Below are 16,647 nucleotides of genomic sequence, written 5' to 3'. Positions count from 1 at the left end.
TTTCTTCAAGGAGCCCAGGGCAGCATTTTTCCTCACAACAATGCTGTGAGGTAAGTTAGGCTGATTGGCCCATGGTTACTCAGTAAGTTTTATGATTGAGTAGTAAATTGAACCCAGTCTTCATATGATGCTGTAAGCACTACACCATGCTGATGCTCTTGACATAACTGTGAGTGATATGGCTGATTTAGATGATTGCACAGCTTGAATATAGTCGGGGGTAGAATCACTGAAGTTTACTTCCTGATCATTCATTGCATCACTTCTATAACACTGGCTGTTACCCCAGATGTTCAGTGTTGCAACAACCTTTAGAAGTGGGTCAGACTGAAAGATTGTTGCTTTCCAAGGCCCACTCAGTTTCTTTTATGGCTCAGTGGGAATAGGAACCTTGGTATAACGCACGCCAGCTCAGCACGCTAGTCACTACTCCATATTAGCCCCAGTTTGTTCGATGCACTCCTTCTGTTAACCTGGTTCCTCCCTGACATTTCAACCATTTGTTCTAACACCATGTGTCTTTGGTAGGTCATCAAACTCAACTTTGAAGAATTCGACTTGGAGAGAGGTTATGATACGCTAACTGTGGGGGACGGTGGTCAGGTCGGAGACCAGAAGAGTGTGCTCTATGTGTAAGTAGGCTTTTCTTCATGTAATTCTGGTTGGGTTTTTGCTTGAGTGTTCATGTATTCATCACTGTAGGCAGTTTAGACTTCTTTGGCAGAAAGCACATGCTCACTTTTGTTTACTAAATAATTTGCTGGGGTGGCCTGGAACAGAGAAGCAAATGTGTGTTACTGGAATGGTTACTCTGTTGGGAGAGAGTTGCTGGTGTTGGATTGTGGCAAGGGTCTCAGGCAGGTAGTGATAACGGACCTAGATTAAAGAGCTTGTTCTCTACAGCAATAAGTTATTTGTTTTGCTAGGCCTTGCAGAAATGGTAGCTTACACCAATTCTTCTGCCTCAGCTCTGTAACCACTTCCTCTGCTGAGATGCCACAGGTCTCTCCAGAGACCCACACCAATGACTCTGGGTGGCTGCCTGTTCTGTATCACCTATTAATTTTCAGTATATTGAAAGCCTGTATACATAGGAAGCTGCCTTATACTTGATCCATCTATTTCAGCATTGCCTACACTGACTAGCAGTATGTGGGGCATTCATAGTGTTTGAAATGTCTGTCTTGGGGAAATAGCAGAGCAGTGTCCATGGCTACATACTCTGGGTTGAGAGAACCAAGAAGAAATGGGAAGATGGTGGCTTCTTCCATTTACACAGCTGGTGGTACAGGGTAGAAAGGGAAGTGGGCAGCCATTTATCAAGCTGTATGCTGCGTTTGGTGTGCCATGGATTGGAGGCAAATCAGAGTCAACAGTGGCAGTCTTCCCTCCCCACCCCCACCATCAAGTTCTGAAGTGGGTTCTGAGGAAGGGTTGAAAGGAATTGGAGAGACATTTGGTGGTTCGGGTTTGGAGCTATTCAGTTGTCATTTTCCGAATGCAGCTATTGGACTAGTTAATGTAGCCACTGGGGTAGCTAGTACATGTGTAGGATTTGGTGGCATGGGTTGTTATGGAAATGTTTTGATATAATTGTGAGTGATTGCAGCTAGAGACAAGGCAAAATGGATTCCCCCACTCACCCGCCCCAAATATAGCACCCTCAATGGATGGGGTAGTACTGAACATTTTAGGGTATTGAACCCAAATTCCATATTACATGGAAAAGCAGGAATGCTGCTGAACAGTATGTCCCTGGTAATGTGTTGATGAAAAGAAGTCTGTTCTGACATCATCAAGTTCCCATTTTCTTCTCCCCTTAAGCTTCATTGGCTGCCACTTCTAAAAGGAAGGGAAACACTGGCACAAATTATGTCAAATTGAACACACTTCACCAATCAATACTGAGGAAACACAGGGCATTTTCCAAAAAACGTCTTGGCCATATTTGGAGCTGTAAAAGAGTTTTCCCCAGCTCCCAATTGCAAATTGCTCATCAAAGGTTTTGCGTCTAGTTATTTGGATCCCGTTTCATCCTTTGATCTATGTGGCTTAACATAACTCTAAGCAATAAAAGCAATTCAAGTTCTAAAGTATGCAAAACTATAACAAATAAAACAAAGCTGTGCTTGGAACAACAGACAGTTTAAAGAACTTTCTACACTTAAGTGGAGGATAGAAATCAAATAAGCCTTTTCACAGAGTTCCTGTTTCTACCAGTCACGTTGAATTCCTCTTGGTGCTTATGGAAAAGTTAGAGCGATTGTCAAGGAAAGGAGGTCACCCCCATAGTGTTCCCCAGTCCCCTTCTGCTAAACAGAAGCTCAAGTTGACCTTGAGGCTATAAATGCATTTAGTAAGTGATCATTCAAACCACATTACACTAACTGCCTGGGAAAACAAGTGCATTAGATTGTGCCAGCACTGAATTATGGGGGAAGCTAATGCCATTACTGATTTCACTCTCAGCACAAAGGAGTAAGCAGACTTGGTCTTTATTTGAAGATGGGTGGACAGATGGACGGATGAATTATGCATTGAGAGAAGCATGGGGACAAGACACACAGAATCTGGGAGAGGGAAATATTTTCCTTCTTCCAACAGGTTAACTAGTTCCAGTTCAGATGACCCTGCAGCAAAATTTCTGCTGGGAATTAAGTTTGGACAAATGAAGAGATTCCACTGTAACTTGGAAATGTCAAGACAGACACTGTGCAAACAGATGATTTAGCTAAGTGCACTGAAGGTGTCGGGTTATCATGGTACTCCAGAGGAAATGACAGCTTTCATGCCATTTACATTTCCCGTAGGAAATTAGAGAGCTGAAAAAGGTGCAGGAAAGGGCAACCAGAAGTACTGCAAGATGCAGTGATGGCCACCAATTCAGATGCATTTAAAAGGGAATTAGGCAAATTCATGGAGCATAAGGCAACAAGTGATAATGGCCATGTACTTCTTTCAATGCTGGAGGTAGTATGCCTCTGAATACCAGCTGCTGTGAATCAAAAGTGGAGCAAGTGGACAGCATTCAGGACAAGTAGTCCTTCACAGTCAGCTATCGACTAGTGGAATTTGCTACTGAAAAGAGGATGCATGATTAGTCATCAGTGGCTACTAGCCATGATGAATAAATGTTCCCTCCAGATTCAGAGGCACCACCATGCCTCCGTATTACCAGTTGCTGAAGAACAATCATGGGAGAGGGTGGTTGTTTTCAGGTCCTGCATATGGGTTTCCTAAAGGCATCCATTTGGGCAGTATGGGAAGTGTGATGGTGGACTAGATTGCTCTGACCCACCCACCAGGGTACTTCTGATGTACCAAACTTGAAGGTCCATCTCATAGATTTCTTCAGTTCCATAACATGTGGCCCTTAGAGCATATCTGTGAGAACAGATGCTGGGCTAGATGGGTCATTGGCCTGATCTAGCAGGCTATTATTATTATTATTATTATTATTATTATTATTATTATTAAGATTGGTTAGTCGCTTTATCTTGCCCAAGGCAACCCAAAGCAAATTAAGTTCTATTAAATTTGTTAAGAGCCTCTGTTGTCCTGTAAAAAGTCGATTACTGAATTTTATACGAAGCGCTTTGTATGCAATATTCACTACCACTTTTAGCTCCTTTTGCATCTTCTCTTCCCACCCCGCTTTCATTCCTGCCATGTGCACATTTTAAAATCTTTATTAAATCTTCTATATAACTTGGAAAGTGGTTTGACTGTCTCTTCGTTATGCATTTGGACATCTCTTAAGATATTGTAACCAAAATTTGCATGATGATTCCTGAGATCGAGCATGTTTTCCTGTGGATGCCATTTTGAATAAGTAGAGTACTGAACCTTGCAAAACTGCCATGACTTCAAATCTGCAATGATTTTGGGGTTTATTAGAATTCCTGAGTGCTGCCAGGTACAAAAGTGCTAGTAAATAAATAGAATAAAATCCTGACCTTCTCTCTCTCTAGATATATACAATAATATGAATATTGTTTTTCTTATCAGGTGCCTTACCAATACACTTGAGCATATGCACGTGTCAGTAAAATGCATAAGATTAATTATCGAATTAGAATATCCACAAATTTCCACCACTTTCAGCATTGAAAAGCAATCTTGATGGGTTCATTTGTACCATCAAAATATTCTCCTCGCGTAGATCAGATTTCAGGGCAAAGTGATATTCTGAAACAATAAATGGACAAAGAAGAGGAAATTATCCTCCCCCCTTCTTCTTTGTTATTCCTTCAGAAACTCCAGGTCTGAGTCACAGGAATCTTGGCTCAAACAAAGCCTGAGTTCTGGACTCTGGTTTTGGACACACTTTTTAACTGTTGCCCCACTGTTAATATTTTACACTGGCTACTAGATTGTTTACACAAACAAGATTCAGAGGATTTATCTCAGAGTTGCTTTCCTCCATTTAAAACAAGAAAGAAATTCAGGTTGGTTCAGCTACATCATCTTTCAGGTTGTCTTGAGCCATTTAACTGGTTGCTGTGACTGAATCTTCACACGCAACAGAATGAGATGGTCATCCTCAGGTGGTAGAGTGAGAGGGAGATCAGTTCACCCAATATGACTGTATAAAAAACAAACCGGAAAACCCTTCCCTGCCAATAGAAGCCTAGCACAGGTTGGGACCTTTCTCCTCATGGTGTCCCTTTTTTTTTTTTTTTTTTTTTTTTGCTTGCAGGGAGTTTTTACTAGGAGATAATTAAAAAGTACAGTTCTGCATTGAAATGGTACAGGCCGCTCTACCCCCCCCCAAAAAAAAATTCTTCTTAGTCAGGTCTGAATTTACCTTCCAAACCTATGGCCTCCTCTCACCAGAAAGAACCTCACAGCCATGCCAAGGTCAATATGATAAGTTGCTTTAAGACAAGAGATTGTTTTTACAGCAGAGTCAGTATACCCAGAAATTACAATATAAGAAGGTGGGAAAGAGGACCCTGACTGAAAGGTCTCACAATCTTGAGAAGTGGTGTAGCTCAGTAACAGAACACGTGCTTTCATGCAAAAGGTCCCAGATTCAACCCCTGGTATCCTTGGTAGAGCTGGAACAGACTCACTTTCTGAAACTAGTAGTGAACACTACGGAGCCAAGTGGATCTGACTTGGAGTTGTTTAGCTCCCTGGGTTCCTATGAGTCTGATTGTGCTAGAGACACTCTCTCTTCCCTTTCGATACCTAAGTCAGAAGCTGAAGTAAGTTCAGGGGCTTTCTTCACAAAACAACATTTTCTAAATGCGGTGAGAAGCTCTTGTTAGAAAAGTGTCCAGGGAAGTTGTAGAGCAAATCCTCCTGGACTTTCATATTGGAGTATTTCATACTGGCCAGGAATAACTTCCTCAGTGGTCCTGCACCTCATCTTTCTTTTGACAATTGTTGTGCAAGAGCACGCAAGCACTGTAAGGGGCCCATGCTCCACTGTGAGTCCAGCACCTCTTGGGACATGTATGTGTTTTGCTGGGAGAGAGACTAGAAGAATCTAGACCCTGTTGTTCTGTAGCAGCATAGTCAGGCCCCTGCTTCAGATTGAGGGCAAGATGAAATAGCCATTCAAAAGACTTCAGGTTAATTCTGGAAAGGCTTTCCAAGTAGAAGTTCCCAGTGAAAGGATAGAAGCAAGGGCTGGGGTTTTGCTGACAACAGCCAAGGGGTGAGGCATGGAAAAATAAAAAGATTGGGAACTGTGAGCTGTACATGGAGTTGTTCATTTGCTGGTCGAAATGTGCAGTACAGGGGTCAGTAGAATTAACAGCGAACTGTTTCAGGCAGTAACTGGGATATTGACAGTCTGAAGCTGTCTTGATAAGGCAGAAATGTTTTTGGTCTGGAGGTCTGAAAACTGTACCAGGATTGGATGTTAGAACATCAGAAGAGCCTGCTGGATCAGGCCAGTGGCCCCTCTAGTCCAACATCCTGTTCTCATGGTGGCCTATCGGAAATCTGCCAACAAGACCCAAGCACAAGAGTACTAATCCCTTCCTCGTGGTTTCCTTAAACTGGTATTTGGAAGCATTATTGTCTCCAGCCATGGAGGCAGAGCGAATGCATCAAGGGGAGTTCCCAGGTATGCTAGCATGCATCATGACTCATTCCCAGGTGCCCTCCCCTCCAGGCAGTAACCAGACCCAGACCTGCTTAGCTTCATCAAGGTGATGGCTTCATGTACCTTTAGGATCTAAACTGGGACCAGGCTACAGTGACTGGCCCAAAGGTTATCCAGTGTGCTTTGGGTTGGGGAATTTAAACGTGAGTCACCTCAGTCCAAACCCGAGGCTTTGTCAACTGCTCCACACTTGCCTTACTTGCACCTGCTGTTTGACTTGCACATAGTGTGGGACTTTTGCTTGAATTGATTGGAGAGATTTTCCTTCTCTTTACTTTTCTAAAGAAGTTTAGGCTGCTTTTCCACAATTCAATGCACAGGAGCCAGTAAAAGAAACCAAAGGAACAATAAACCAACCCTACAAATATAAAAGCATTGAAATCAATAAAACAACCATCAAGCAATCACAAGACTATCATAAAAACAACATCAAAATAATATATTACAAAATCCACAGGAGTGCAACAACAACCAGACTATTATCAATCAAGATAGCAGCAACGTAATTGGTTCAAATCTGCTTCCCCATAAACCTGGCGGGAGACAGAGATTTTCACTAACCACCTAAACTTCCCTGTGTTATAACTGCAAGAGCTTCCCTGAGGAATGGATGCTATGGAATTCCAAGGGCATGAACCCCATCCCTTACCATGATGGGTAATCTTTGCTTGTGTTTCCTGCTTGTGGGGCACTCTAATCTAGGTTAATGGTAAACAGATTGAGATCTGCGGGTTTTTACAGAAGGTCAAAAGAGATTTCTGACTCAGTCTAGTTGTTGCTAAACAACTGAGTTATCCATCCACTCTACAAAAAGGGGGGGGGGGGAGAAAAACTTGGAGACAGTACCAGAGTTGATGATGTGGTGTTTCTCGTGTAGTTTGCCTTGTGTGGCTCTTTTAAACCCACCCACCCCTCGAAAAGAAAACCCAGCAATGGATCAGGACCATGTCACGTGGTGAAAGGGATTTAACCTTTCGTCTCCCAGCATAGACACTGTCATTTTGACAAGGGACAAATGTATCTATATATGGTGCCATGAATATTTTCTTCTCATTACAAATAACAGGTGCAAGGGGGAGGATTTCATGTGGGGACAAAGAATTTAAACCCCCTAACACACACAACGCTCCAAATCTACTCCGTAGCTTTTTTTAAATGTTCAGTTAAGCAAGGGCAAACAGTCACACATCTAGTTCCCACCTCTAGTGTCATACTATAGTGTCTTCCCCTCAGCCCTCATTTTGCAGGGTTTAGTCTGAAGTCTGCTTATCCTTTATCTTGTTGTTAGATGTGTCAGGTTAGTTAATCTGGAATGAGTCAGCCTAACCTTGAAGCTAGGGATTGGATGATGATCCCTTGATTTATGATTCTGTGAACTCCTTGGGACTTCGTTGCTCCTTGGTGGATCATGAATCCATTGACGTGGAATCAGGCAGCATAGCCACATCCCTGGGTCTTTGGTCCTGACTGAGCTAGGAAATACATCTGTTTAAGGTCCCTCATTCCCACAACAGTGAAAATCCCAAATGTTTAAGAGTTCTTTTGATGTCAACACTGGTTTGTCTTTGGGAGAATTATGCCATAACATTTACCTGGAATGACCAAATTGACAGGGATTGATTTCAGGGTATTTGTAGGCACAGACTTGCACAGAAATGAGGGACAGCAGAGTTTAAGATACTTGAGATGATGCCTGTATTTTAGACTAAGGATTTACAGCACAATCCTAATTTTGTCCACTCAGAAGTAAATCTTATTGAATTCAACAGGGCTTATTCTTAAGTGAGTAGAGGAGTTAGGAGTGAAGCCTTAGAGGCAGTTGGTGCTGGTGGGTTTGGTTTGAGTATTATTTTAACTTAATGTTACATTGGGTTACATTCCCCATGTTGACTATGATCTGTACCTTCAGAAAATATTGATGCAGGCCATCTTTGGTAAGGAAATTATATTCTGCCCTCTAAAAAGACAGTGAAAAGCATTCGGTTGTCAACACTCAATTTTGAGAGTTCTGTTACTTGGATGAGGCCAGTGGAAATGGGGGCAAGTTTAGGGGCAAGACAATGTGGAGAAGTGGATGTGATAAGAATCTCCCCAGGTCCTGTTGCTGTATTGCCATGCTACACTGCCACAAACCATACAGCCTTTCTTGACTCAACAGATTAGGGGCAGGGCAGTTAGGAAGCACCCATACATTCCTGTTCCTACTGTCATATTGTACACAGCAGTGTGTGAGTGGTGTATAGCAGCCAAGTTTGGTGGCCTTGCTTGTTCATGAGTTGGCTACACAATTCATATATGCACACTAAGGAGAAGGGACGCAGCTTGCTTTTACTGAAAATCTCTGGCAACTGAGCCAACCTTACTACATAAAACCCAGCTAGATCATCCTCCCTCATCCCCAACTGTGTCCTATCCTGGTCTTGAAAGGGAGCCCAACAGAGGCGGACAGCAATGTAGTTCAGGTGCTGCAGCACAACAGATTGAACAACTTGCTCCACTGAAGGCTAAAGGTGAACTGAGGCTTTTTTAGCCTGAGCCTCTAGTCCATCTCTTCTAGGTTCCACCCCCTTCTTGAGTACTACAGTCCTTAAAGGGTTTACACTCTGGCCTGCAGATGAGAACCTCTTCTGCAATCCCTAGTCTCCTGGTGCATTTTCTGTACCTTTGGACTGTGAGGTAGGTCAGGAAGCACTTCATTTCTCAGCCCCAGGGGCTCTGAATTTGTGGTGCTGGTGCTGTCGGATCTATTCCAGAAGGCTGCTGCCTTGGGTTTAACAGAGGTTCAAGAACTTGGTCTGACTCCTTAGCTATTGACCCTGAAACATCTGGTTCTGTGTCTGCTGGAATCTGTGGTCAGGACAAATCAGTTGCCTTAGCAAAATCTTCGCTCCTTGCATTTTTATTTTTATTTTATTTTTTGCCTCAGGACGAACTCCCACCCCAAAATTCAGTTAAATTGTTGCCTTCCGTTGATGTTACTGCTGCTATTACCACTCCTTTGTCTTCTTTGTTGACAGTTTAACAGGCACAACAGTCCCTGATCTGATTGTCAGCACCCAACATCAGATGTGGCTTCTGTTCCAGACAGACAGTGTGAAGAACTTACTGGGATTCAAAGCAACATATGAAGGTAATCCAGGTTAATATGTTGATTAATCCCCTCCTGCAACTTCCCTGAAGTTTTCTTGTCCAGGTGAATCAAGGGTTACAGACATAACACAGGGCAGTGCATACAATTGTACCTTTTATGCAGTTCTTGCAAAAGTACTGCATATTCTTCTCAATTCTTAGAAGTTCAGAGTTAAATAACTAGATATGTGGCTTCCAAACTTTCCACCTTCAGAGTCCCTTTTCCCCATTGACTTGCCTGCAGTGGAAACCAGGGCTATTGGGACCCACAATCATGCTGTGTGAATTAAAAGAGCAAGCTAGGACACACTCAATATTATAAAATGAGAAGAGAAGAAATAAGTACGGTCATACCTTTAAAGTCGAATGGAATCCATTCCAGAAGTCCGTTCGACTTCCAAAATGTTCGAAAACCAAATTGCAGCTTCTGATTGGCTTCAGGAAGCTCCTACAGCCAATCAGAAGCTGCAGAAGCCCCGTTGGATGTTCAGGTTCCAAAAGAACGTTCACAAACCAGAACAATCACTTCTGGGTTTGCAGCGTTTGGGAGCCAAAATGTCTGAGTTCCAGGGCGTTCGGGATCCAAGGTATGACTGTATGCCACTTTGAGCTGCTTGGAGAAAAGGCAGGATATAAATATAACAAATAAATGCTCCTCAGCATTACAGGGGCACATCAGTAGTGGTGTTCCAGACAGTGGCTTCAGCTAGATGAGGATGTAGCCCAAGATGGGGCAAGGTGCTAGGTACAAGTATGTACAAGTCTTATGTTCATGTTCTAGTCAGGCAACATCATGCAAAGCAGAGATCATGTTCCAAGAAAAGCAGACATCACCTTGGACAGCACCCCGTGAAACACGAGCTTAAATGTTGCTTCAGTAGCAAGCAAAACTAGACTAAGACTTAAATGGAATTGCAGCTCCATAGATGATTAGGCCCACCTCTGAAGTGATGGAGTTTAGGCTGCTTTGGTAGCCTAAATCCAGTAGCACAATGATTTCTGCTGGGGCTTCTGAGCAAGAATCTAAGGAAGGCACCATGAGCTTCTAAGGCCAGAGAAGTTCTGGCAAAAGAGGCTCCTCTTGCAGTAGAGTTTCAAGACAGTGGGAATGTCTGGGGCTAGTTCTGAGGGAAAATCCCTCTCCAATATTTCCTCCAAATTCTTGGCCACATCTCCTAAAGATGGGGAGTCAGACCACACATTCATGGAAAAGTGATGAGTGACTTTTCAGGGCAACTTCCTGTTATCACTGTTTCTTTTGGTGAAGTACTGCCAATGGAGTCTACAGCTGTCTCCATTCACCATGTGAAAACCAGTGGCCTCAATGAGTGTCTGGGTGCTAAGAATACACAATTTAAGGGGGATTTCCAGTGCATACAAATGTATACGAGGTATTCAAAGGAAGGCACCTGCAGGGTGACACTTTAGTATTCAGTGACTATTAAAAAAATCAAAGAGTGGCTTTGTGTTTGACTATGCTAATATGTTCCTTAGCACAATGGGAAACAAGGCAAGACAAAAGAAAATTTAACGTGGAACAATTAACCACTGAGAGAGAACTTGTCAGGAGGTTTGCTGAGGACTATGCCACACAATCCCACATTTCATAAGGGAAAGTTTCTTACAATTTTTGGGTTGTGTTTTTCTTTTTTTTATAAGAAAATTGCTTCTGTTCCTTTCCCTTTTGTCATGGTAATACTGATCTCCCATCATGTGTCTACTGAGTGGTAGGAGCTGGCTAAAGTATTGGGAAGAAGTCCTCCCCAGCCTAGCTACTTGAGTTTCTTTAAATGGGCTTTAGGGATTGAACCAAGGACCTTATAAATGCAAAATGTGTACTCTATCACTGAGCTCTGAGACCTCCCTAACATAAGGAGAGCCAGGTCAAAGGCACCCTATCTAATCCCTGTCTATTCCAGCAGCCTGTTCTCACAGTGGATAAGCAGATGCACATTGGAAGCTTGTCAGCAGAACCTTAGTGCAATAGCACTCTCCTCCCTTGTGATACCCAGCAGCTGGTACCAGCGGGATACAGCCTCCAGCTGTGGAAGCAGAATGTAAACATTGTGGCTAGCAGCCACTGATAGCTGAGTATGCAAACCTATGCAGCTTCATTATACTGTTGGTCCATTTAAATCAGTATTGCCTATTTTAGGACCAGCTCTAAATGTAGGAATATGCACCAAAATGTATATTTTGATAAAGATAATATGCATAAGAATTTTTATGAAGATCCCCCTTTTAAAAAAAAGTTCAAAAATTGTTACAGAAATAGGGCAAGCTGAAGAGTGTAAAAATGAGAAACTCATATATATATATATTCAGATTCCTCCATCCCCAATGACCAAACGGCAGCCTGTTGTTGTTGTCCATTTGTTTGTTTTTGTTTGTTTGGATGCCAAGTATCCTGCTTTGTTTAACAAAGCAAAATACAAGGCTCAGAACTGATACTGTGTAAATGGAGAGGAGACGGCTTCTCAGAGCATAGGCTAGGTCATCTTGACCTGCTATTTCGGGTGATCACCTGTTCCTTCTGCCTGCTGCTTGTTGTTGCCGCTGACAATCTGGTCCAGGTATCTGGCTCCACTTTCTGTGCAGAATTGAAAGAAAACATAATGGCAGAGAGTGTGTGTGCTGAGAGTTGGTGTAAACAGCAGAAAAGGTTGTTGGGAGCAATGGGACCTTAGTTCACTAGTATAGTCTATGCTGTGTATGCAGATGTTTTCAGGGAGGTTCATCCCCTGGCATCTCGAGACTTCCTGGCATCTTCTATTAGAGACCCTGGAGAGCTACTAGTAGCATAAGGAACATAAAAAGCTGCCTTTACTGAGTCAGTCCATTGGTGCACTGAACTTGGTGTTGAGTATGCTGACTGGCTGTGGTTCTCTAGGGTTTCAGGCCCTTGAACCAGGAGATGTGCCTAGCATGTACTATGCCACATCCTGTATAAATAGCCACTCAGCTGGCTCCTGTATTGAGTAAGAAAATCACCTCTAGGAGATCAGAAAATAAGTTGTTTTTGCAACTTATATGGGTTTATTCCATCCCCAACTAGGCTGTCAGAGTATGCTACACATAATTGACATAGCCTTTCCACCCACACAAATCTAACAAAACAAACAACATGTTGACCAACAACTTCTGTAGAATTATTTGCAAAATAGCACAGCTTGAAACATAAATGGGTTTTTCATCTTGCTGTGAGACTTCAGAAATCACACATCCCTCCTACCCTGGGAGGAGGGGACAAGAATTAGTGTTGCTATGCATTGTTTTGAGTTTACGTTTTGGCTCTGAAAGTTGTTGTTCAGGTGCAGATGGGCACAAACATGTTTATCATCCTTCCACTGTTTTGTGTGCTTTTCCATGCTTGTGTGTAGTCATAAGATTGTAGCCAGTGTTAATCCTACTCAGAGAAGACTCATTGAAATTAATGAACATGACTGACATGGGACTACTCTTGAGTAGAACGTGGTTGGATACAGCTCATAGTTTGCAAAGACTGTGGCTGTGATGCAACCACTCCACAAGGAATTCTATCCAGTCGGTCATAGAACCACAGAGTTGTCCATGCAGTCCAACCTTTTACTACAGAAAGTTTCCAACTACCTCCAGCAAGGGAAAGCCCATCCACCCTTGGCCCCATTGCTGGAATGCCCTTACCATGAAGAGATGCTGCCTAACGCTCAACCAAAATCTACCCTCCCTTAATTTAAGACCACTAGATCTAGTCTTGTCCTCTGGGGCAGCAACAGATAACAAGTCTCTGAACCTAATTCCAGTCAGTCCTCATTGTTCTGACTTAAAAGGGCTTTGCCCAAAACTAGACATGATGCTAAACCATGCAATCGGGGATCGTATATTGATCACAATGATAAAAGTACCATGCAGCCAATCAGATTAGTTTTGATGCTGCTAAGTGCAAATGAGGTCTATCACATTGTCCTTGCTCTGTGTGTAGATGTGAGGAAGGAGAATGCATCCACACTGTCTTATCATCAATATTGATGTTCCCTGTTTCATCAAGCTTCAAGACTTTCAGCCTCATGCAACTCTGCTTGCACTTATTTATATGTGGACTAGCTCGGGGTTGGAGATGCACATCAAGATGCAGACACCATCCTTGGGATGACCATTCAAATGTCCATGCACATTCTGCTCAAATGAGTCAATTATGTGTGACTAGATTGGGGTAAAGGAGAGTTAGCCCAGTTGTCTTAGCATAGGTGTGGCCACCCTTCGGTCTGGGAACCAAATGTGGCTCTCTAGGGCTCTGTGTTTCCTGTGGGACTCTTCCCAGGCCACATCCCTTCCCAGTCCTACATCCTCCATTCCCTGGCTCCACACCCCTGTGGTCCTGCACTGCACTATCCTGGAATGATTTTGCCTGGCTGAACTGTGATAATGCCTCTTTGCTTGTCTGGATGAATGATAGAGACTTAGGGTGGTATTCAACTAAGTTCTACTCAACATAGACCCATTGAAATTAATAGACCTAACTTGGTCATGTTCATTAATTTCAATGGGTCTCTGCTGAGTAAAACTTAGTTTTACCGCACATGCCTATCATTCCACCTCTTCTGCCTCCACCCACAGCTGACATGAGGCCTCTTGGAGGATGTCCTTGAGGGAGTGTAACCCTTGGACCAAATATATACATATATCCAGTCAACACATCTTCCACTCTACTTGCAAACAGCTTTGCACTGTTCTGCAAAAGGGAAGGGCACACAGCAGTGAGCGACGTGTTTGTGAAACATGCCCCCTCCTTCAGCTCTAGTGTGAATAGCAAAAATACAGAAAGCATCGCATGTAACCTGCTGGGAGTCTTCCCTTGGGGGTAGCCTGCTGCTAATTGAACCAGCTGTGTGCAAGCAATGGGAAGTGTAGTGGTGATGCAGCCTGCCTTGAAAGCATTTTTGAGTTGGAGCACAGAATGAGAAATTTGTAGAGGAAAGCAGCAATTAGAGGGCTGCCAATTAGGTGATGAAATTATGTGCAACATACTTGCAAACTGGATGTAGTTTTACAGCCAGCTTGTCTGAAAGAAAGTACAGCTAATGGATCCTTGTTAAACCTAGATGGAAACGGGGGTGGGGGGAACCTCACCAAAAATTATCTGGGAGAAAGGGGAGATATTGGCTTCTGTAGCATGCTTAAATAGCTATATATCCTGGCAAGGTTCTCCATCCTGGAGCGCCAGTCTGGAAATGTAAGTGTTAATCTTATTCCTGATAATAAGGTAGCAAAGGAAAAGAAAGACATCCAAGGGTAAAATGGTGAGGAATGGGTGGTGGTGGAGGAAACACACTGATCCAGCAATAGTATTGCTTACTGTTGTCCAGAAAATAGAATGTTGGCCTCAGATTTAAGTATCTCCCATTGCCAAAAAAGCAATTTGTTACACCTACTGTGGGTTAAGGATTGGGGAAACATTCAATTCAGTTCACGTTTGAAGGCAAACCTACCTAATTTGCACTTTTCACAACAATAAGCAAACGGAAACACAGCCGTTCTTTAAAATTCACACCTCTCTGAATTTTGCAATGCCATTCTCCAGTGAAGTAATAGGGGCAAGAATTCATTTACTAGAGTCAAGTGTGCATAAAAAATTCATATATCAGGAAAACAAAACAAAGAAGTGTATATTAGGAGAAATTAGCACTAAGATACTGCTGAATTTTCATGAGGACTTTGGAAAACTGACATGGAAATGTGGAGAACTGAACTCAGGGAAGGCAGGATGGTTTTATATATATTTTATTTTATTTTTACGTATTTCACAGCAGCCTTGTATATCCTGACAATGGCATGAATCATCTTTCAACTTACAGAGTGTCTCTCAGTTGGCGAGCAATACAGTCTGCTCACCCTGAGGCAAAACTTGCAACCAATTTTACTCAAACCAGTGACTCCAGATTCCTAGATTCATAGCAAGCTGGTTTTCACTGACCTAAAGTCTGATGCAGGTTATGTGAACCTATGATTGCCCCAACAACAGGCCATCTTTATACTGTAGCAGTGTGTGGCTTTAGAAATAAAAACAAAGATCCACATGCAGTGGGGCTCATGATCAAGGTCATGCCTGAGTCACAATGAGGTGTGGAGATTTACCACATGTGTGGAAACCTTCTCTTTCTCCCCATCCACAAATTTACCACCAGCTAGGCAAGGATTACAAGCAATATGCTTTTGGAGATTGGTCAGTAGTTCAGCTCACTGCATGGGAGCCAGTGTGGTGTAGTGGTTAAGAGCAGTAGTCTCGTAATCTGGTGAACCGGGTTCGCGTCCCCGCTCCTCCACATGCAGCTGCTGGGTGGCCTTGGGCTAGTCACACTTCTTTGAAGTCTCTCAGCCCCACTCACCTCATAGAGTGTTTATTGTGGGGGAGGAAGGGAAAGGAGAATGTTAGCCACTTTGAGACTCCTTAGGGTAGTGATAAAGCGGGATATCAAATCCAAATTCTTCTTCTGAAGATGTTTCCCCCCCCCTCCATTTTGAGGATAAGGAGAGAAAGTCTCCTTGTGACACCACCAGGATGTCAGACATAGATGTGAAATGGGATCTCAGGAAAGGCAGACTTTGGGCTTTCAATTTTCAATGGCAGCCCTTCCTCCTGCCACCTCTTGCCTTACATTCTACATCATCATTGCAGCGCCCCCTGCAGGGCCCTCTCGGCTTGGCACCCAGTGTGGGCAAACCGGTATCAGTTTTCCTCTGGTACCGCAGTGTGAGAACCTGTGACAAAAGTGGTTCATACAAGAGTGTAGGAGTTGCCTCATGCAGTTTGTAGGTTTCTGCTCGGGTGAGCTACCTGAGGAAGCAAAATGTATTGCTAAGGTTAGCAGCATATCACATGTGGAGGGAAGGGGTGTTGGCACAGCCCTAAGTCCCCACTGAGGTTTTCCTAAAGCAGCGTCTTCCAAGTTTAATCTGGATGTTCCTGTTCAGGCACATTTGTGGGATTTCAAGAGAAGCAAAACTAGTATAATTGTTAATATGTTTTTAAAAGCCACAGCCCACCGCTTTATCAATAAATTGAGTGTGTTTATTGCACTTATATCACATCTTTCCTCCAAGGAGCTCAAGGCAGTATATATGGTTCTCCTCCCCACAGCATTGTCACACAAAAAACCTGTGAGGTAGATTAAGCTGAATGATAATAAATGTTCCAAAGTCACCCAGCAAGCTCTGGGTCTCCCTAGCAACTAGCCGCTATCCTGCAGTAGCTTCTCAAAGTGGCTTACAACTCTCCCCCCCCCCCCGTTATGAGAACAGCAGAATTTCTCAAGTGTTGGGGTGGCTTGCACACAGACCCACCACAAGTTCATCGCACCTTGCTTAACAAAGTCTCCTGAATACAATACCTTGATCTTATACCAATGTAGCGAGACTATCCA

The 16,647-nt window shown here is 43.2% G+C and overlaps 1 protein-coding gene across 12 annotated transcripts in view; it reads left to right on the top strand.

Annotated features, from left to right (window-relative positions):
* CSMD2 (CUB and Sushi multiple domains 2) overlaps positions 1-16,647 on the top strand; it is a 495,517-nt gene that overhangs the window by 293,180 nt on the left and 185,690 nt on the right. For 11 of the 12 annotated variants that reach the window (XM_083511538.1, XM_083511534.1, XM_083511539.1 and 8 more), the window contains 2 exons: positions 529-632; positions 9,136-9,248. The exons of the other annotated variant lie outside the window; for it this stretch is intronic. In XM_083511538.1, the coding sequence (XP_083367664.1) occupies positions 529-632; positions 9,136-9,248 (217 nt within the window). The remainder of the gene's footprint in view (positions 1-528; positions 633-9,135; positions 9,249-16,647) is intronic. 12 annotated transcript variants of the gene reach the window in all.

Source organism: Podarcis liolepis (genome assembly GCF_965112155.1).
Source record: "Podarcis liolepis genome assembly, chromosome: 7".
NCBI classification, from domain to species: domain Eukaryota; kingdom Metazoa; phylum Chordata; class Lepidosauria; order Squamata; family Lacertidae; genus Podarcis; species Podarcis liolepis.
This window is presented reverse-complemented; position numbering and strand designations above follow the sequence as displayed.